General features: G+C 44.4%; 3 protein-coding genes across 7 annotated transcripts in view; 1 reads left to right on the forward strand and 2 right to left on the reverse strand.

Annotated features, from left to right (window-relative positions):
• LOC103316932 (reticulon-1-A) overlaps window positions 1–12091 on the reverse strand; it is a 33571-nt gene extending 21480 nt beyond the window's left edge. The window contains exons 1-2 of one of the 4 annotated variants that reach the window (XM_031929911.2): window positions 11138–11142; window positions 9668–10472 (exon numbers count right to left, since the gene is read on the reverse strand). In XM_031929911.2, the coding sequence (XP_031785771.1) occupies window positions 9668–10448 (781 nt within the window). In that variant the 5' untranslated portion in view covers window positions 10449–10472; window positions 11138–11142. Of the gene's footprint in view, window positions 1–9667 lie in introns of all 4 variants that reach the window. The other 3 variants (XM_031929909.2, XM_031929907.2, XM_031929908.2) reach the window with 3 other exon arrangements.
• LOC100117736 (serine palmitoyltransferase 2) lies at window positions 1024–19874 on the forward strand. Of its 2 annotated transcripts, none has more exons than XM_016984875.3 (11): window positions 1024–3937; window positions 14536–15115; window positions 16280–16465; window positions 16547–16701; window positions 16775–16920; window positions 17014–17232; window positions 17302–17465; window positions 17543–17704; window positions 17772–18034; window positions 18124–18253; window positions 18334–19874. In XM_016984875.3, exons 2-11 carry the CDS (start codon window positions 14981–14983, stop codon window positions 18439–18441), a joined length of 1668 nt encoding a protein of 555 aa, XP_016840364.1. In that variant the 5' UTR covers window positions 1024–3937; window positions 14536–14980; the 3' UTR covers window positions 18442–19874. The 2 variants fall into 2 exon arrangements, with proteins under 2 accessions (XP_016840364.1, XP_032454845.1); XM_032598954.1 differs by having other exon boundaries at window positions 3732–3993.
• LOC100117696 (gem-associated protein 6) lies at window positions 19594–20778 on the reverse strand. Its single transcript, XM_001601810.5, has 2 exons — window positions 20392–20778; window positions 19594–20264 (listed from the first exon to the last, which is right to left on the reverse strand). The coding sequence occupies exons 1-2, from the start codon at window positions 20553–20555 to the stop codon at window positions 19919–19921; spliced, it is 510 nt and encodes a 169-aa protein (XP_001601860.1). The 5' UTR covers window positions 20556–20778; the 3' UTR covers window positions 19594–19918.
• Between the last annotated feature and the right edge of the window lie 786 nt (window positions 20779–21564).

Genomic DNA, 21564 nt, shown 5'->3' on the forward strand with positions numbered 1-21564 from the left:
CCAATTCAATCCCGAGCTGCACTGAATACTTAAAGTCGCTCTCCTCGGGGCGCGACCCCAGCTTCACCCGAAAAACACAATAAAAAGCCGCCCAACGCACACGGCTCATCTGAATAATTGAAGAAAAAAGGCGTCTGCTGTGCTATAGCCGTATTTACGCGGGCACACCTGAGCCTCGGGGAGAGAAAGACGCCGGCCGCAGACTCGACGGCGCCCACGCGACCCTCGCGCGCTGCAGCGATACCGGGCATTACAGAGCGCTATAGATATCATCGCGGCGGTAGCTGCAGGTAATAATAAAGCGTCTCGTGTGTGCAGTCCGTCTATGGGGTATAGACACTTGCGTGTCGCGGTATTACTTCCATATAGGGTTCATTGCTTGGCTCTGTGATACACACAAAGGGAAAACGTGATCGATATCCGCGAAGGGGAAACTACGCTGTTCTTTTTTTTCATACGCGTAATTTGCGTATACAGTGCAGCCCGTGCTGTATTATGGATTTTCGAGGCGTTTTCCGGGAACTCGCGTAGAGGGTGAACTTCGGACGCTAATGGGAGCTCGTAAAATTACATTTTACGGGGGTATAATTATTGGATTTATATCGGCGAGTTTCCGCCGATATGGCTTTGGAAACTTTTACTCCTCCCGGGGTAATGGCTGGTTTTAAAGGACGCATCGATCACTGATACGTGGGTCAGGAAAAACGATACAGGGACATTGTATGTGCCGCGGACAAGCACACACAGTCCTACTCGAGAATCGTATACCGGGCCTGGCTTGCAGCCCAAATGGGAATAATGCAATCGACTTAAATACAATTTAGACTGGCGAGTCTCCATACTGGCGCTTTTCCACATCGAGCCAGTGCGATAAAAAAGTACAATTTTCTGTATCGGCCCGTGCAGTCTTCGATCGCGCCTCTGCCGCTGCTGCTGCTACAAAGTTACGTAAAATCTGATCTTACGTAAGTTTGCTTTTCGAAATGCAATACTTTTTTCATCCGTGAGGCTGGTACTACTGCGAAGGATATAGTATCTTAAAATAAAATCGTTTAATAATTTCGAGTCGAGTTGATTTTCAAGGTCGATTTTGTATCGTAGATGACAATCGTGTATATTCAGTGTTAATTTTATTTTAATTGTTGCTGAACAACTGGGTGCAGTGTCGTGTGGCGACATCTTTTCAGAGCTTTGACGGCGCAAGCGCTGCGCAGACTGCTGGCCGATAACTTATCGGCGCCGGGATTTAGTTGCCGGTAAGGAAGTACTTTGTAGTCGGAGTGATAACAACAGTAAACATTGCGTGATGCGAATGAGATTTCAGTATAAACTCGTGCATTTAAAAGTGCGCCGTAAGCAGTGCTGAATCTAGCTCATTTGGTAATGACCACTCTGGTTCATAAGAGATCGCAAACCGAGACATTGTCGTCGCTCTTATTAGAATACGTAACAACACCATAATTTCGAACGAGTATAATTAGAAAACTAACAGCTTAATTATGCACCAAGCCTTAATATGTCTATGCCAATTTGTCTAAGTGCGCAAGATAAGACTGCAACGGGCCCCGTCGACTGTCGCATTACTGACGCGTCGTTTTCGACAGCCTACTATACCATTGTGCGAATCTTGATTTCAATCCACCTATCATTAACCCAGAATAATAGAACAGTTTTTTTTTATCATCCACCTTTTTATTTTCGCGATCTTCTTATTACTCCGTGTGTACACTGAATTAATAGGTAGACTTTCAATCAACCTTCAGGGGCTCCGAGGCATTATTTATTTAACGCGTATATACTCCGAGAGCGGAGGAACAATGGCGAGCAGTTTCGCGCGCCGACGACATTGTATTTTTAAATTTTTATTTATACGAACGTTTAAACGTGACGAGCCGTCGAACGTAGCGACTGCTGCACTGGATGCAGCGCGGAGTAGCCGCGTGTGGCGATCAATACTCACAAACACACTCGTCCCGAGCGAAACGACTGTCTCGCGCGGAGCTTTCGCTTCTCGCTACAGCGGGACGATTAATCAAACGAATTAGTCTATTCGTGTGGGGTGTGCGTATAACGGCTTTCTTCGTCCAATTCCTGCACGCCTTGGTCTCTTTTTCGAAAAATTAATTATCGCCTTAGAAGAATGATCTTTGGTGTACGAGAGCTTTTTATGGAACTCGGGAACGCGATGAAGAACGATTTATAGATATTAACTTTGAGCTGAAAGAAACTTTTTATTTCAATCCCATCGAAATCGCTTGAGAATAACGATCGACTTTTACAACGCTCTCACCCATTGTTGTCTGCTCTTCTGCGGCACCGCGTAGTGAAATAAACGGAAAATTACGAGGGTCGTATAAGGTCTGTTTGATTATCGCGAAATGGTGCGCAGTTTCTATACGAGCGCGCGACCCAACCTGAGCCGAGGCTGCCCCAATTATTAACATTTTCCCGGTGGGATTTTTGAGACCACGGCGACTTTCTGCGCAAAACGAAGCTCGAAGCTTCCGAGTTTCCGCCTAACGAGACCTAAAACGAATTGCAGCGTCGTCTCGGTGTGGTTTTACTTTAACTTTGCACTTGGCTCATCGGTAATCCTTAAGCGCAACTTTGAATACGACGCTTGTATAGTCATTAACCAGTTCTTTAAATAGATCTAGATAAGAAATGTCGCTATAAGTTTCTTTTATTCTAGAAGCTTAAAAAATGGCGCAGCACCGTCTGCAGCGAAAGGTTAAACGCTTATCAGCGAACACTTATCTTATCACAGCGAAACGTCCAGCAACCCACCCAGAAGCTGGAAGTCGGTCAGAAACGATCTATCCGCGCTCGCGATTAATTCAAGTTAAGCTCGACCCGAAGCTCCTCTGTACAGAAACAGCCATTCGCTACAAGGAAAATCTCTGCGGCCGTCGACAAGGCGTCTCGCTATGTAGCGTCTTGGCTCATTAGCACGATTACCGGCGACGTTCGAGGTAGTTATGTACACCCGCTGAACTAATTAGCGAGCATCACCGCGCGCGTGCGCAAAACAACATTAACGCGGTCGCGTCTATTACGATGGAAAATTCATTGACCGCGAGCGAGCGACTTTTTTGTTGATTAGTATGTAAATTTTCGCGCGTCGCATATAATAATTAATTCGCGTTCGTTTCTCCTCTACGCGGGAATGTTGAATAAGACGCTGCGAGTGTAATCCGGATGACGTAATATGCGTTTTATATACCTATATAGTCGAAGTATCAATTGATAAGTATCGATTGAATATGCCGCGCTGCACTTGAAATTTTAAAATACCGACCGTGCGATATCTCGAGGTAAGAATGAAAATTTCAAAAAGCTTGTTTCTTCGTAGGAAAAAAAATCGAAAGCGGAGCAATGAAAGCGATATCCTTCTATAATATCGAGTAAAAAATCCAACGGAGCGTCGTAAAGCGAAAATCCACAAAAGCCGCGATAAGAGTATAAGTATACAAGATGATGTGTTGGAACATCGGGAAAGCCGTATGATTCGATGCAGATAACCGTCCGATAAATCCCCTGCCATTCAGTGCGTAATGGACAAAAAAAAAACGCTGTCATCAGTCCAGCTCATTTCTACATCATCCAATAAAAACTCGAACGCGACATGTATCCAATCGAGCTCCTCATGTGTACTCGCAATAATAACCGGCCATCGCGGCATATCTCTTCGCGGACAAGCTCGCGCAAGTACACCGGCAAGAGTCAGTGCATTCGATGGAGCGACGAGTGCAGGCTCGCGAAGACTCGAGCTCTGTGGTGTTGTGTGTACTTTTGACTCGGACGTCTATACTGTGCAGAGTCGCGGAAGGAAGCCGTATAACGATCGTCACCCCCTGGGCTGTGACTGTGTATAATACGCCGATGTCTCGGGTCACCGCTGTTGTTGTTGGATTAACTCGAGAGCTGGAGAGTTGAGGTACGGAAGCGAGATGCGACGATTTTATAAGTGTCGAGAGTGCTTCGAATCGTGAGGTGAGAGAGCTTTGGGACGCGGAATAACGTGTGTATTCAAACAATGAAGTCGTGTGTGGGGTAGAGGCTTTGGTTTTGATTGCGCGGACATATCGGGTAATGATCGAGGAGGAGTGGAAGCGAATTAAACGTAATGAGTGTGCTTTGATCAATCCAGCGCGAACTAATAATTACGACCTATCGTTCCTACATATTTCAAGGCCGTATTAGTCCTTATCTTTATCGCTCTAATAAAATTCAAACTTGGTCGGTGGATCTTCGTTCACTCGAATCCTCCCTATTAATCTCATGATCTATGGCGTGATGCTTCCTTTCGAATTCGCATACTTGCCAGCTAATCGCGTTAAAATAACGCAGCGTAAATGAGCTTGCACAGCTTCGAAAAAAACATTTTAAAACGTTTCAAAATAAATCCTCACTCATAGAAAGGGCACGTTTTCGAAATGCTCCCGGAGAGCAGAGAGAAAGCGCTTTGAAAATTATAATTATAGCACGCCTGCGAGAGCCGCAACCCGGCGCACGTGTTCGCTGGAGCAGAAGCTCAGCTGCAGGAGTCCGCTGGCCTATATAATACCGTACAGAACTGCCTGCATGCTCTCTCTCTCTCTCTCTCTCTCTCTCTCTCGCAGGAAATCGAATTTACGTATATACGCCCTGCAGTGTTGTGCGCATATGGGCTTTCTACGACATGTGCATACTGCCCTGTCGCACATGATTCTCCGAGATGAATTTCAAACCGAGTGTTCACCCTATTTTATCGCGAATTGCGTAAACCGCGCGGTAATCGTCGTTGGAAAATCGAGCTAATCGAAACACTCAAAAAAAAGAAGCAAAAAAATTTTCAATTATGCAAAAATCTCAAGGATAATTTCGCGTCACGAGAATAAATCCGCGGCATAATGGAGTCGGCCTCCTTGTTAAAGCTCCGTCGTATACAATGAGCTCGTAAAGCCGCGAGAAAGAGAGAAAAAGAAAGAGAAAAGTCAGTCTATAATCGCGTCGCTCTATTCTTCGACTCCTCGCGTGGAAAACCGAGAAAAATGAGGGTAACACCGAGTGTGACCCATTACCCGAGAGAATGCGCAGCATTACGCGCGTGTGTGTATGATATAGCGACTCGACGGGAAATCGACGCGTAATACACCGCATACCAGGAGAGATTATCAAAATTCGCATCGCGCGCGTGCTTAATCAGCCTTTACTGCCTCGTAAAGCTCCATACGTTCATTATACGAGGCATGACACTTGGCAACGCGCTTCCCGCGTTATATACGATAACGCGCGAATAGTAGCGTTATTTCTCGCGTAATGATCAAGTATATCGTAGAAAATCGCGAAACAAAAAAAAAACCGACTCATCTGCGAATCGAACCGGCAGCACGAAATCGCCCCCCCCCCCCATCTATATTTATGAGCTTGAACTTATGTGTGTGCATACACGTGCGCGCGCGAGCTCCCCTTGACGATAACGGGACTTTCTTGATGATATACAACGAGAGACAAAGCACTCGGATGTGTGCGTGTATACCACGTGAAAAGCAGCGGTATAAGGGGCGGGGGAGGAAGGGGTCTGTGCTTAAAAGGTCTCTCCTACCCTCGACGCGACGCCGATCGATATAACACTCCCCGGCAGCTTGCGGATACATTTGGAAAGGTACATTACACGCAGTGCGTGTTGTGTGTGCCGACGATCCCCCCCCCCCCCCCGAGGACACCCCTTACTCTTATAGCCTCGGTCACTTCGATGTCCTACTTTCTGCTGCTGCTCTTTTTTTTCTGCTACTCTCCTTTCTGTTTTTTTACAAAAGTTCGATTCGGCGTTTCAAAGGTGTGGAATGCTGGGATATGACGGTTATTACGGATAATACCGGCGTTTGCCGCACGAGAGCGTGCGAAAAAAAGCTCGTCGTTGATGATATAGCATTAGCTCGGCGCTGCGATTGCGGAGATAATTGAAACGTTTGTCGTTGCCACGCTAGGCAAATATGCGACGCGAAGCTATTAATACACGCGAAGAGCATCGTACCGCCGTTTGAGCTATTTCACATAACAATGGATTGGAACAATCACGTTGGAGGCTAAAAATAAACGCGAGTAACGAACGCGCATAATAACGTCGAATTTTTTAAAAGTTTTTTTCATTCTTGCGATTATAACGGTACATTGTGTAAGCATGCAACTCTTGAATACGTATGAAGATTATAAATCGAAAAATTATCACACCCGTTTGGCGGACTCGACACAGCCGGTATAATTTAAACAATCATCATACGAGAGCATTATACGCGTGTAATTGTGTATGAACTATGCAACGTCTGCATTTTCACGGACAACATGAATCCTGTATAATACTGAATAATACTGATTTCAATGCATGTACACGAGCAATGCATAATCCCGTCAGACTTGAGGTCAGCAGTAACGACAACATAAATCCCGGCGTATATGGCATCGAAAAAAGCATCCGCGTACACGTGTACCCTCACATATACTTTCTTCGGCGCATTGTAGCCAGGCGGATGTGCTTCCACGCCCGAGCTCACCTATATATGCCATACGATAATTTCGAACTCGCCCGATTATAACAGCACTTCCTCCTCTCTCCGTCGCTGTGTATACGAGTTTTTTTATCAGCTTCTGAATGAGGAATCGTTAAACTCCATTGTCTTGCGGAAATGACGATTCCCCGCTTTTTCAAAGCGAGCCGTTTAAGAGCGGCGACGACAATCGTCGGATCCGCGAATCGATGAGCTGGAACACAACAGCCGCGAGTACTTTTCTCTCCGGGAAATTTTATGTTTTGATTCGAGCCTTTCTCCTCGTCTACTGTTTTCTAAGAGATAACTGGGACAGGCAAAAAGGGCAGGTGGGTTGCTGTAACGCGATACTGGTGACTTTTTTTTTGTTTGTTCGCACGATGGAGTATGGCACATCTCTCTTTCTACACACTTGTGTCGATGTATAGACTGCGACGCGGCGCACCTGTGTTTTTATTTTTATTAACCGATATCTGTGGCCAAAGCCTATATACGTTTGTATACAAGGGAGACAGCTCGATGATAGAAATATATGGCGGCTCGGGGAAATTTCGAAGTAACGGTCGAAGTTTCCACTTTTCAACTACTATTTAGTTGCATCATTCGGTTGATCTTAAAAAAGCGCGAGATGCGCGTGATTCATAGACGAAGTATCGCGTATCACTAATGCATGCAATACACATCTCATAAAGTCGCCTCGGAAACAGATCTCTGATTCACTCGAATATTTCTCGATGTCAGCGTGATTTAATCTCTATTAATAGACGGCTCGCAGCACACCGCAGAAACCTCAGCATCCGCGCGAAAAAACGACTTTCTATTTTTACGGACGAGCAGCAGCAGCAGCCTAAACATTCTCCTCGTGCCTTCGAGAGTCGGCGACTTCCAAAAATTCCTATCGTCGGTTCATCGGGTGCATTGCGGACGATCGATAAGAGAAAAAGAGCTCGAGAGCAGGAATGTCCGAAAGGGGGTAAAAAGCGATCGCTAACCTTGCTCGCGAACGTTGCGGTTTTAAATTAGCATGGCAAAAAAAGACGGACGACGTCACAGCGTGGATAGCGGAATTACCGGCGCTGCTGCGAGAAAGTCGAAGACAAAGTAGTCGCTGCGCGTTAAATAGAGGAAAAAAATACATTATTATTTATAGTGCGGCGTAAAAATAGTTCAAAGCCTGTGAACGCTGCGAGACGAGTCACGCGTGTAATTGCAGAAATTGACGGAATCCTTTTCGCTCGCGAGATAGTTGCGGATCTTGTTTCAAGCTTTCATTAGTCGGTAAACGTATTTTGGAACGCGTTTAAATTGTACGCGAGAGACTTATTTTTACGTAACGAAAATATAAAATATTCCGATAATTCGATGCGCAGCATCTGCCTGCCGATTGCGAAATTTTAATCTCACTTGATCCAATTTTGACGCGCAAATTCGCGCCGCAAATCTTACAGGCGACAATCGAGCGGCGCTAATTAAACATTATAGCGCGATAAAACAAGCCTTTAAGCTTCTCAGTCTGCAGTATACGAATAAACAAACGCTTCCCCAGACTTTCCATTATTCATTATCGCCAAATCATGACCCGCGTTGATAACACTCGGGCGCTGGGAATTATCAAAAGGTCCGAGAGCCGAGCTATACAGAGCCAAAAAGGAAGAGCCGCGCGTTCGTTCGATCCCTTCTAAAACTTTCAAACGATTTAAATTTTGATCATATTCGGCCATCCGGCCCGCACGAGCCCAAAAGGCGATAGTTCGACGTACGAGATAAGTATACCAAAGAGCACCTTTATACATTCTCCTCAGTACATCTATACTTCCTAACGATGAATCATCCTTGTACCGGCGCTCGATTCGTACATGGCATTACGACGCGACTAGCGCGCATTCCGCGAATAATATACTAATTTGAATAATGCAAGGTATGAAATTTAATTTTTCTAATTATAATATTCGCGCCATTAGACTGATGAGCATTTTTTATGCTCGACACGCGCGAGCCTTATTAATTTGGCGAAATTTTTACACTCGAGCGCGAAAAGTTTACAGCTTATTACAATCATTTATTCAAGCCTTTCGCAGAATCCTGCGAGAAAAACTTTGATTGTCGAGTTGCCAACGTAAACCGAATCTCGAAGTCGGCGCGTCCGTAATCTCAAAGGAATGTCCGCGTCCGCTCGTGGAAACGGTAGTGAGCTCTAACTTTATTATCGCTGCACAGAAAAAGCCGCGTCGAGCAGGAGAGAGAGAGAGAGAGAGGAAAAAACGAAACACTGCAGACGGAACGCAGTCGTGTATAGCAGCGCACGAGCGAACGATTTCACCAGGCCAAAGCTAGACTCCGGAAAAAAGGCACAACGCGCTGCGCAACAGACTGCCCTGATGGCAAACGAGAAGTGCGAGAGAGTAAGAGAGCACTAGAGAGGCTCTCGACTCCGCGGTGCCGTCAAGCTCGAGGGCTTTACGAGGTCGAAAATTATTGGCGCGATATCGCTGCATGTGTAGGAGAAGCTGAGACGGGTGCAACGGACGAGAGATCGCCTCGTCGACGGTTTATTTTCAGCAGAAGCCGGAAAACACGAGGAGGATGCTGTTGCTGCTGCTACTGCTGCGGTGAAGAATGCCGCGTTGTGTTTTTCCTGTGGATGGTGGGCGGTTTCTCAGACGCGCTGGAGCAGTCGGCCGAGGCTTGAAATTCGCGTCATTAGACGCGCTATTTAGCAGAGGCCGGGAGACTTTGACGCCCGGGACTATGGAAATGAAGATGAGTTTGAATCTTCCAAGAGGCTCGTTAGGGACTTCGTTCGGTACTGGCGATGCGCTCGTCTAGTTTTGCTTTGTAAGGAGATGAAAGTATTCGGCTGTCGGATTGTTTTGTTTAAGAGCTTTCTTCCTCGAGATTCTGCTTATTCGACTTGTGTAGAGAAAATTCTACTCTAAAATCCTATTGATTTTCTACAGAAATTTACCCTTGTGCTATGCAAAATGTTATTTCATTAATACAAACAAACAAAAAGTGCATATCATCGTTCCATTGTGATTGTTAGAGACAAGTTTGAATTGAACTTGCAAAGCAGTGTCTTTGTTACCTGGTACACGCCAAGATCAGCAATAAAACACCAAAGCGTAGCTTCGACTCACCTATTCCAATGTGTCTCCAGATCTCCTTGGGTGCAATCTCATCGATGTCCCTGTTCTTGTTCGGCTTCTGACAGAAGAACTTCCTCTCCGCAGCATCACCCAGTTCAGCTCTAGCAGGAGCAGGCTTGGGTGCAGTCTTGGCAGGCGATGGCTCTGGCTCAGATTCAAACTCGGAATCCCCAGTCTCACCTCCGCTTAGTTGTGCTTTATTAGACTTGGACTCTGCCAACAGGAACTCGTTGGACATCTCAAACTTGTCGTGGCCCTTGTCCTTCTCAAAGTCATCGAAAGCATCATGCTCAGCACCCTTGGGCAGCGGTGGCAGGGGCTTGGTGGGTGGCTCATCGTGCAGCACCTCCCTCTCCTCGAACCTGTCATTGCCACTCTTCTCCAGGACGTTCCAGAGCTCGTCTTCGGGCTTCTTTGGCTTCTCCTTGGTGGCCTCGTGCACGATAATCTCGTCCTTGACGAAGTCGAGCTCGGGCGACTTCTCGGGCTCCGGCAGAGTCGACGACTTGATCTCGCCCATGAAGTCGTCCTTCTCGAAGGCGTAGAGACTGCTCGGTGGCTGCTCGCGCTCCTTCAGCGAGCTCAACTCCTCGTGCGCGAACATGTCGTCGTCGTCGAGCAGATTGCTGTCGGCCTTCTTGGCCGCATCGCTGGCTGCCGGAGCTGGAGGGGCTCGCAGAATGGGCTCGCTTGGCTCGCTGCGCTCGGGCTCGGTGTTGTCGTCCTCGTCAGCACTGTCGTTGTCGGCCGCGTCTCTCTGCAATCCGAACATGTCGTCGTCGCGGCTGATGATCGGCTGCTTGATGCCGAAATCGTTGGCCTCCTCGGACCTAACCTCAAAGTCCTTGGCGAAGCCGTAGGGCGATTTCTCCGTCTCCATAAAGGCCATCGTCGCGGCTTTGGGGTCCTGCAGTTGCTGCCTGATCCTAGCTTCGAGCTCGTCCTTCTGCTGGCCAGTGCCGAAGGAGGCCACTTCGGCTTGGTGGCGCGCGCCCCCCTCGAACTTGTTGAAATCCGCGGAAGGTGGCGGAGTGGCCGGGACCGGCTTCAGGTCGCACTCGGCGCTGTTACTCGCCGGCACGCTCGTGTCCAGCAGGTCGTTCCTGGCCGAGTGGTGATCCGGCAGTCCGTCGATGAGATTATGCGGCTGCTGCTCGCCGAAGTCGCCCAGCGGGTTCGACAGGTCCAGGAGGTTCTGGCTCTGCGGCTGCTGCTGGTGGAGTTCGTGCTCCAGGTGCTCGAAGTCGTCGGTTGAGTCGTGCTCGCGCTTCAGCGGCGCCGGGGGCTGGTGCTGCTCCAAAAAGTCCGACATCCTTTCTCTCGTTTTACTCTTTGTTTTCCTCTCTATTCGCGCGCCGGGAACAGGCACCGTTCGAACGCGCACAGTAGAACTTTACTCGTCGAACTTGAAACTTTGGCACTCTTTGTACTTGCCGGGATAAAAACTTGGAAGCCTGGTACACGAGCACACGGTCTAATACGTTGTATTAAAAACTTTGGCCTCTGTTCGTGGAAAGCACGCAGTAGTAAGTAGTCGGGGGAAAAAGGAGGAGCGTATTAAAAATAAAGCGGCGCAGGACCGTCGTCGCTGCTCCTGCTCGGCTGAATAGAGAGCTCGGAAGCACGCAAGTGACACACACGCGCGCTTGGACAGAATCAAGGTTACCGCAGCGCGCTATACGCCTCGGAAAAACGCCGATGATTCACGCACTCCCGCTAATAAGTCGTCGGCGGTGGCGGCGACTGCACGACGACTACACGACGACGCCTCTCTTTCTCTCCGGTGCGGGGCGGAAGACTGCGGACGCTGTATGCCTGTGTATAGGCTGCTGATTTGAAAAAAGCCACAACAACAAATGCGTGAGATAAAGTACACGCGCACTCTCGCTGTGTTTTCTTCTCTTCTCTGTCGCTCCGCTGCTACTGCCGCACTGCAAGTCAGCTGTCAAGCGAGTTATTGGAATAAGGTGCGTCGTCGCGGCAGCTCCAATCCACTTATACACCGAGTGTCGTGTATGCACGTACGAACGGAACACGAGGGACGGCTGCACTGGCTGGCTCTCGTTGAAGAAGAAGCGCGAATACAACGCTTCTGACGTGTGCGTGTCGCGTCCGCCGCGCCGAGAGAAGACGAACGAACGAAGACAGCGAGAAGTAGGGAGAGGACGGCGTTATACGAAGATCCGCGCGTAGGTGTGTGCGTGTTTGTACGTGCTCGCGGCGCGTTGCTTTGGGGATGTGCGCGCACAGGCTCCGTTATAGCTCTGATGGAAGAGTAGTGGTGCGGAGAGAGAGAAGAGAGAAGAGAGCAGACGGCGAGCTATACTTTGTGTCTGCGATGGACCTCAAGCCGAGTTCGCAACGTGGCAGGACGACGACGAGGCTATAGCTTCGCTGCTGGAGAGCCGCGAGTGTACTACGCATGCTCCGGTGCTGTGCGCTCGCAGCTGCTGCTGCTGATGGAGGCGGGGGGCTGATGTCTGGGCTGCCATAGGGGAGAGTGTTTCCCTCTCTCTCTCCCTCTTATTCGTGCGCAACTCTGTCTGGCCGAACTTCATAAGGAGCGACGAGCGATGCTTTCTTCGGCCTCTGGAGTGCTGCTCTCCGCGGCTGGCTTCTGAAAAAGTCCCGAAAAAGATGGGCTTCGGGAAGACCGAAAATAAAGGAGCTTTTTTGCGGCTTTCAATTCTCGTATTAACGAGTGTACATATAATACGAAGGATGGCCGCGAGCACTTTGCCATTTCATTTTGGAGCAATGAAGCGCGCCGAGCTTAATAAGGTCACTTTCGAATGTAAAGGCTGTAAAGCACTCTCTCGCTGTGCCTGCGTATACACGACTATTTTAATGCTCTTGAATTCGTGCTTGGAAGTCGAAGCGGCGAAGATAGCGCGCAATTATTATCTCGGCGCGACGCGAACGATAACTTTTATACGCGATTATTTGGGAGGAAACGGAATTATTTATATGCGCGTATAAGATGTTTCATTTGGAAATCCTAAAATGAAGCGTGCGAAATTGTATAGGATATCGACCAAATAAACGCTACCGACCACCTTATTGTGTGCATATAGGTATACTTTTTCCTAACACTGCCGAGGTGTTGTATTACATTTCAACCAATACATAATGAAAGTTGGGATTAAAGAATGCAAAGAAAAGTAAACTCTCGTTGAAAACCTGTGAAATTTCAGAAAACTTTTATACCTTCCAAAAGACAAAGTTGCTACATCTCGAAGTTCTCGAACGAATTCTAAACAACTAGAACGTCCGCATAGAGATTGCAGTGGGACTCAAATGTTTACTCGCCGCGAGCTTTCACAAAAGGGAATTTTTTTTCTGGCTTTTGAGAAAGTAGGTGAAGTTTTTTGCTAAATATTCATTTGGCTTCTATATCGATTCGACAACTCAAATGACCAGCTACTGGAGACTAGATAAAAACAGCTCCAATTGCTCGATTATTAACATTGATTACAGTGCACACGTGTTCTCGCTATAATACATTACACTAACGTTATATAATTTAAATTCTACAACAGTTCAGCGACTTAACAGAATCAATAACACCTCTCCGGTCGCGCACGTGCCGTTTTTCGAGTCTTCGTCAGATAGAGATCAACTAACGGTCCAGGCCAGGGAAAAAAAGTCGGTCGCAAGAAATAACTCCAACTATGGCTTGAATCTCCGAGTCACGCAATCGTAAAACAATCGATTACAGCCAAAATAATAAGATTCGAATCTCTCGCCGGCCGGCGTATTAGAATACCGGTTCAATCATATACCGATCAGCTGACGACGGCCAACGTACGAGTACATAGACTCGGCCACTTATCTCATTTTCGCTGTGCGAATCTCAGCGGTACGTTCGTTGGCTCTATCGTATGATTCATCGTCGGATAACGACGACGAGTACCAGGAAAGATCGACGATCTCCCGATGTTTTTTATCTGGGAATCGTTTGTCGATGTTGTAACTGATTACTTTCCACAGTGTTTGGGTGAATTATACTAGTGAAAACACGCGGGAAAACCCGACGATAGCTGCGCGTCGACGTATTTTTTGCCGGTACGTAAGAATGACCGCGAAAAAAGATGAATTATTGATGTACCCGTATAATTGGACACTTTGAACGCACGAGCTTTCGTCGACGACTGTCTGTGCGTACTTTTACGATCTAGTTTTTTGCTATACCCGCGGTTCTTTATGCTGCAGCTACTATAAATGCCTGAATTAAAAGTTTTTTATACATAAGTTTAAGTATTTAAAAAATTGATCGCATTGAAACCAACGGCTTTAGGAACGTCTTCACAGACTTAAAATAGCATATGTGTAAAAAAAGTCGCAATTCAATCGATATTTCACGAGACACGCCTATCAAACACTGTTACACACAGGTGGTATTCCAAGCGAAAATTAATCAGCAGTATACGTACGCGTATGCATACCTACGTAGGAAGCTCACTGATAAGCGATTCTAATCGCGTCAATGGTGAATCATTCAAAGCTTCGAACTAAAATAAACGCGAAACCGTTGAAAAAGCTCTCCGCGATGCGGCAAATGAATAATGCAGGCTGAACAATTACCGACAATAGAAATTGTAGCGAGGGTTCAACGTGGAGCCGTAAAAAAAAAACCAAAGTGCGTACCGCGAAACAATCGTAAATATACTGAAACCCGGCCTTTTCCGCGTAAAAACGTTCTCCCCCCCCTCTCTCTCTCTCTCTATCTTTCTTCGTATGCGTTACACAGCAGGTACTACATACTTGACGCACACATGCTCGCGCCCCTCTCTCTACACATACACGACGAAGAAAGTCAAAAGTATCAGCCCCTCTCCAAAAGTTCTATCTCATTGCAGGTGCCAAGGCCGCGGACGAGGAGCATCGTCGGAGAAAAATAGAAGAAAAGCCGAGAGAAAAAGAAGAAGAAAGCCGCCCGGCAGCAGCAGCGGCGACGCGCAGGCTCTCTTTCGCTCACGCACATACACACACACACAGCACGTCGAAGAGTCGCGCCACCCGATCGTACACACTACTACAAAGCCAGGCGTCCAACCCGACGACTCGTTCTCCCTCCCCGGAGCCGCAGCACACACAGCAGTATAACATCAGCAGCAGAACACACTACTCTATAGGCGCGGGCAGAGTGGCGCGCTGCTCGAGCCTCTTTTCGCGCGCTCTTTCCGTGTGACAGGAGCCCTCCCGTTTCTCTCTGCAGTGCAGACTCTCCGAACCGTCCCCGTGTGCTACAGCAGTCCTCGCCGCGAGTACATATAGGAAGTGCGTGCGGTGCGTGATCGAGAAATGGCGACGACGGTGAGCTGCAGCGTCGGGACGACCATCACCGAGACCGACGACAGGAACAATAAGCAGCAGCACGTCGAGGGCGGGACGCGCCGTCGCAACGGCTACTCCAAGACTCTCAACGGACACGCGTCGGTAAGTCTGCGTGGCTCCGTTGTGCCTCTTTTGAATTTCGACTCGCGAGTATAATGGGTCTATGCTAGCATCGACCTTCGGCTCTCTCTCTCTCTCTCTTTCTCTCATGTGCGTTTTGTTTGTTCGATCGATCGATCCGACTCAGCTTACTCTCTTTTTCCGTGTCTCTTCTGTTGTTACTCTCCTCGTGTTATACTTATAATCCAAGCTGTGGGTTACGTCCATCTCGTCGCGTGAAAAACACGTGCTCTCGTGTGCTGAAGGAAAAGCGCGCTGGTAGAGGATCGTCGCGAATGTGCGGCGAGACGAGAGAACTGATATAAGGATGACGTGCAGCGTATACACGTTGCGGCTCGCGCCGCTGCAGTCCTCGGTGCACCTGCACTCGCTCGAACCGCGCGGTCAGTGTAACAGTATAAGTATACAGAGGCGCGCATATCAGGAAAGAGAAAAGGGTCGCCGCGAACACGCCTGCGTTTCTGCCGCGCAGAAATTCCAAGAGAGAGAGAGAGAGAGAGAGAGAAAAAGAGAGAAGGAAGAGTTCACGCGAGAATCGCGTGCTCTGCGCAGGGACCAGTTGTCTGATGGCGTTGCCCCCTCTTCCAAATGAACGACCGGCGGACCATATTACGTATAGGTATAGGCTATACTCACGTGGATACGGGAGATTTTACGAGCAGGCCGTCGTACTTTTTCGGAATTTCGCCTTGAATTTGGTTACTCGGCTGCGGATGTACGAGAGTTATAGGGCGCACGAAGACGATTCGAGCCAGTTGGTTTCATTTGATAAGCGAGAGACCCTCGAGAGCCAGATTGATTGAATGCGAAAGAGAGAATTAACGAGCTACGGCTGCTTGGCTATACCGGCTGACAGTCTCGCCGGTCGAGCTGTCGTAATGTAATACGTATACACATCGGACGATTCTGATTATTTATCAAACGGCGGCCCGGCTCAGGCGCGCCTTTAAAATTCGGACGTTGCGTGCACGAAGCACGACGCTGTTTTATTCCGGAGCGTCGGCTTGATTAATTCGAACTTGCAAAATTTTCTCGCGATTTGGCAGCATGCGCCTCTCGTATTATGCAATGGAAGCTCAGAATAATACCTAATTAGCGCACGCAGTCTATGCGAAATTGTAAACGACCTCTTATTATGTCTTTCAGTTTATCGGCGATGGCAAGAACAACAGAAACCTGCCACCCAAGTCGTCCAGGTACAAGGAGTCCTTTGAAAAAGTGCCATTCATAACAGCAGCTCTCACGCATTTTGGATTTTATATACTTATGTTCTTGGGCTTCATCAACCAGCTGCTCTTCACTCCGAACGTCGCCAAGGAACGAAAGAGAAAGGTGCGCCTTTGTCGAAGATTATTAAGCGAATTGTATTATTTTCTTCTTAACGAAATGCTCATGTTGACGAAATTTTATTAGGGATATGCCCCGCTTTACGAGAGTTTCGAGCAGTTCTACCTGAGGTATGTGTACAGAAGATTGAAAGACTGCTGGAATAGACCAATTTGTTCAGTACCTGGAGGAACTGTCACGCTCAAAGATAGAGTGACCCATGACTATGGATGGACTTTTGAGTGGGTATTATTTCTTTAAAAAATGCTCCATTTATTACGAGTAAACGTTGAACATTTATGACGGTGACAACAGATTTACTGGTACAACAACGGAATGCATAAACCTCGGTTCCTACAATTACCTGGGATTTGCCGAGTCATCGGGAGCATGCGCTCAAGAAAGCATAAAAACTCTGAAGGAGTTCGGGTGTGCCGGTTGCAGTCCCCGATTAGAATTAGGTAAAAGGTCTCAGAATCATATCTGCGACTGGTATTTAGCAAAAACTAGACTAACATTAATTTCTCTGTCTTATCCGTGAATTGTATTTGTAGGAAACATGCCCATACATGACGAATTAGAAAAGTTAACAGCCAGGTTCCTGGGTGTAGAAGATGCCATAGTTTTTGGAATGGGCTTTGCTACGAATGCTTTAAATTTACCGTCGTTAATCTCAAAAGGATGCCTCGTCCTGAGTGATGAAAAGAATCACGCTTCGCTTATTCTAGGATTACGACTGTCTGGTGCTACTACTAGAGTCTTCGAGCACAACAGTAAGTTCATAAGTATTTACGTAATTTTTGAAATGCAATAAATATTAACCGTTATATGATTTATTGCAGACGTTGAGCATTTAGAAAAATGCTTGAAAAAGGCTATTTTATCCGGACAGCCGGGTACTGGAGAGCCGTGGAAAAAAATTGTAATAGTCGTTGAAGGTATTTACTCAATGGAAGGATCTATTGTACATCTTCCAGAAATAATAAAGCTTAAGCAAAAGTATAAGGTGAGGAAATCTTCTATCAACTATTAATAAATAAATGTTGAGCAATATACCTAATAATAAATACGTTTATTTTGTAGGCCTACCTTTATCTGGACGAAGCGCACAGTACAGGAGCAATGGGCAAACGTGGACGAGGAGTGTGTGATTATTACGGTGTTGATCCGCGTGATGTCGACATTCTCATGGGAACATTTACCAAGAGTTTTGGTTCAGCTGGTGGTTACATTGCAGGAACAAAGGTATCTATCGAAAAAAAGACTGCGTTTGAATAATTGCAATAACTAACTCGACTTTATTTTAATTTAGGCTTTAATTAATCATCTAAGAGTATACAGTCACGCGCACACTTATGCAGTAGCCATGTCGCCTCCAATTGCTCAACAGATTATTACTTCAATGAAAATTATTATTGGTGAAGATGGTACTGACGCTGGCAAAAAGCGAATTAAACAATTAGCACGGAACACTAGATATTTCAGGCGTAGATTAAACCAAATAGGTGTAATTATTTATGGAAATGAGGATTCACCTGTAATACCTATGCTGGTATATCTCTATTCGAAAATTGGGTAAGTTCAAGGGTTTTACAAGATTTTATAGAAAGCAAAACATTGAGTATAAGTTTGATGATGATATTAAGATGAGATTTGTTTTATAGCACCGTAGTAAGAACCCTGACAACGCGAAATATCGCGAGTGTGGGTGTTGGCTTCCCTGCAACTCCATTAATGGAAGGAAGAATAAGATTTTGCTTATCAGCAGCACATACCAAGGAACAGCTCGATTACGTAAGTGAAATATTACTTTTGAATTTCTTTAAAAAAGAAATTGATTTTAATCATTAAATAATCTCTATTTTTTTATATAGGTCTTGAAAAATATCGAAGACATTTCTGACACTCTTGGATTAAAATATTCAAAGAAACCACGCGATCCTAATTCAATAGAGTATTATTCAGATAGTGAAACGGAATGACCTACCTCATAGCATAAGAAGCTGTAAAAAGGCAATTGAACTTTCCGCCAATGACAATAGCGCTGAAAACCGCCTCAAATTCACTTTTGAAATTTTTGCGCGACGCGCTTACAGTCGAATGCAGGTTGACATGATATTTCAATAGAGCTTTTTGCAAGAAATACGGTGAAAGGATGTTTGAGTGATACGCGATTTGGCTTAACACAAGGGGAACAGTCTCAGGCAGATCAAGTGTACATCGAAAAATTCAAGACAACTTCATCATACACATTTACTGTTCAATCAGTAGAGATACTTGAATTCTGTTCCTAAGTTCAATAATTTTTGGCAAACCTATAGGGATTGAAAACAATCTTCATTTCAAGGCATCCTAAAAATTGAAAGACTATAGATCTTTCAATGATGAACAAAAGACACTTGTTAAACTTGTACATTATAATTGACGCTGCCTTACAACACTGCATACTTTCTACAAATGCAGTATTATAATATAGCATAAGCATTTGATTAGAACAGCTCTTATTGCGTTTTAATAATTTATGGTCTTTCATAAATATATCTCTACAAAACATTTATTTTCAATTCATTACATCATAAGTATCTTTATTACTGCGTAAATTCCATGTGTTTTATAGATTTCTACCTATATTGTATAGAGTTCTAAGTTATTTTTAAGTAAAAACTTGGAAAACTGATCTAAAATCAAAAAATCAAACATAGCTTGCTTCTTCAAAGTTGTACATACATATACTCTTAAATTTTTTTTAACTGTGTATATACAAATATATATAATATTTCTCCTACCAAATTCGAGCCTCAATATTTGAATTTAACTAACTGTTGAAGAGTCCATTTTTGTCTATATAAAATAATTATTATCTCTTAAAACTTACAGAATTTAACTTTGACAAACTCACCTTTCAATCTATTTCTGAATGAAGCTACATTTTAAGTGCAATAATTCTACTTACAAAATACATTGAATTCTGCCATAAAAGAGCATTAAGAAAAAATAATAAATTGAAAATAAACATGAAAGCACTCATTTTATAACTTGTGTAACTTAAAATTAATCATTTCATGTTCTTGTTGTGTTTGATATTTGAGTTTTAGGTATAAAAAAATGGTCCCATTATTTATAAATACCTGTTGTATATGTCATAGCTGATTATATTTTGCATAATTCATATTCAAGCACGCACAAAAAAATGTACACAAATTTTTTCATTATATTTGAATATAAAGAAAGGATATTTCATATACATAAGCCTTGACAGATGTTTTGGCAACAATCATCAACATTGCAAACATATCTTTTGATCACCATATGTGATTTCATGTTGCACACGCATACATTCCTAATATGACCACAAGTTTATTTTTGTAACAAGTACAGAACAATCTTGTGTAAAATATATTAATATTAAACAAAACAGTTTTATTTCACTTACATTAAATCCTTTCCATATTAAACAATTTATTTTGAAACACGATTTAATATAGTTTGAATTCTATTTAGAACAATACTATTCAAGCAAATGCAGTTTTCTGGTCCGTAAGGTGGTTCAATTCGTACAGTTTCTTCAATGCACAGAACACCTTTATCTTCGGTAATAGGAAAACGATTTTCAATCAATAATTTCATAACTGAATTTTTTCTTCTTAAAAGCTCTTCCTGCGAGTAATGGTTAGGCGGCGGTACAAACATTTCTGGTAGTATAACTTTAGTATCAAAGGAACATTCTATGTTTTGAATCGCTGGCCTCATTAATATTTTCATTTTCATCTTTTCTTCTCCTTCAACTGGTTGCATTAGTACAACACTGTAAAATAAAAGTTAAGTTAATTGAGACATTTTAATATTGTATCTAAAATGTAATACTAATGATTTTCACATTAATTTACAGAACTATATTAAAGTATATTTTTCAAAAAAATAATGGTTCTAACCTCTCTGAGACGGGATCAACAGTGTAGACAATGCCGGTATGCACGTTAGAATCTTCTGTTGTGATTGTTACTTTCTCGTTTACATAACTTTTGAAAAGAATTGGATCGTTCGTGTAGATTTTGTGCAAGGAGTTTGTCGAATCATCACTCTTGTGGGTAGACATTGCGTTCGATCTTTACAAACGACACTGATATAAACCATGTAAATAAGTCAGTCTTCGTATTTTCCTCGTATGAAGTGAAAATCAATGCACAATAAGAAATAAATAATAATAAAAGTACAAATTCGTTGTTTAATTAGGAAATGTAGTTCTGTTTCCTCTCTACCTCACTATCTATATTGATGTAAACACAAAACACCGCCTTGTGCGTATATACCTATATGTATACGCCTGATGTATATATATATATATATGTGTGTACATATGTACATACATATATATTGCATGCTGCAATGCAGCCGGCTTAAATCGGTTCCCGCGGAAAAAAAACTCACGTTGTTACTTCTGGTTGATGGCATTTAAAATTCAAATAAAAGGTTTCGAACAAATATTTTTTTTTCAAAAGTAAGTATAGGTGCCAATGCGCAGTAAATCGGCAAATTGGATAAGCATAGTAACTGAATTAGATAGAGGCAGTAAATAAATATTGCGAAATGCATGTAGCGATATTTTATATTTTATTAGTAATTATTATTAAACTCTTTACATTACTTTGTCGTTATAATGAATAACTGATAGAACGCTTTGTTTCATTTAAAACATCCACACACCCAGACAGACGACGTGACGTACTCTATTAAACCACAACTACGTACTATCACACGATCCTCGACTTTTTTAATAGTCTACTGCCGCTTGTTTGCTCTGATTTTTTTTTTTTGTGAAATCTACTTTCTGACATCGATTACTTATTTAGTTTTTTTTTCTTCCTTTTAAAACTTCCTTTACACTGCATAAAACAGTCAGTGATATCGAACGTCTCTTCTTAGTTTTTATTTTGAGTGCTGAAACTGGATAAGTATAACTGCATCTTCATAGCAGATCTTCAATGGTGCTCATTTATACATCCAACGTCGAAGTAGATTATCCGCTTTTATATTTCTTTACAGTGCTGAGATTTTCTAGTGAGGGAAAAAGAAACTGAACCACGTTCAAAAATTCGGCAAAGCCT

This window comes from Nasonia vitripennis, chromosome 4, assembly GCF_009193385.2.
Source record: "Nasonia vitripennis strain AsymCx chromosome 4, Nvit_psr_1.1, whole genome shotgun sequence".
In the NCBI taxonomy this organism is placed as follows: Eukaryota; Metazoa; Arthropoda; class Insecta; order Hymenoptera; family Pteromalidae; genus Nasonia; species Nasonia vitripennis.

What these genes read in the sequence shown, in the direction of transcription:
- LOC100117696 (XM_001601810.5), bottom strand. Translation starts at nt 20,555, where the DNA reads ATGTCTACCCACAAGAGTGATGATTCGACAAACTCCTTGCACAAAATC. An exon ending in GTTGATCCCGTCTCAGAGAG is followed by an intron (nt 20,265 to 20,391) that starts GTTAGAACCATT and finishes TTTATTTTACAG; the next exon opens with TGTTGTACTAATGCAACCAG.
- LOC100117736 (XM_016984875.3), top strand. Translation starts at nt 14,981, where the DNA reads ATGGCGACGACGGTGAGCTGCAGCGTCGGGACGACCATCACCGAGACC. An exon ending in TAGAGTCTTCGAGCACAACA is followed by an intron (nt 17,233 to 17,301) that starts GTAAGTTCATAA and finishes GATTTATTGCAG; the next exon opens with ACGTTGAGCATTTAGAAAAA. An exon ending in AGCTTAAGCAAAAGTATAAG is followed by an intron (nt 17,466 to 17,542) that starts GTGAGGAAATCT and finishes TTTATTTTGTAG; the next exon opens with GCCTACCTTTATCTGGACGA.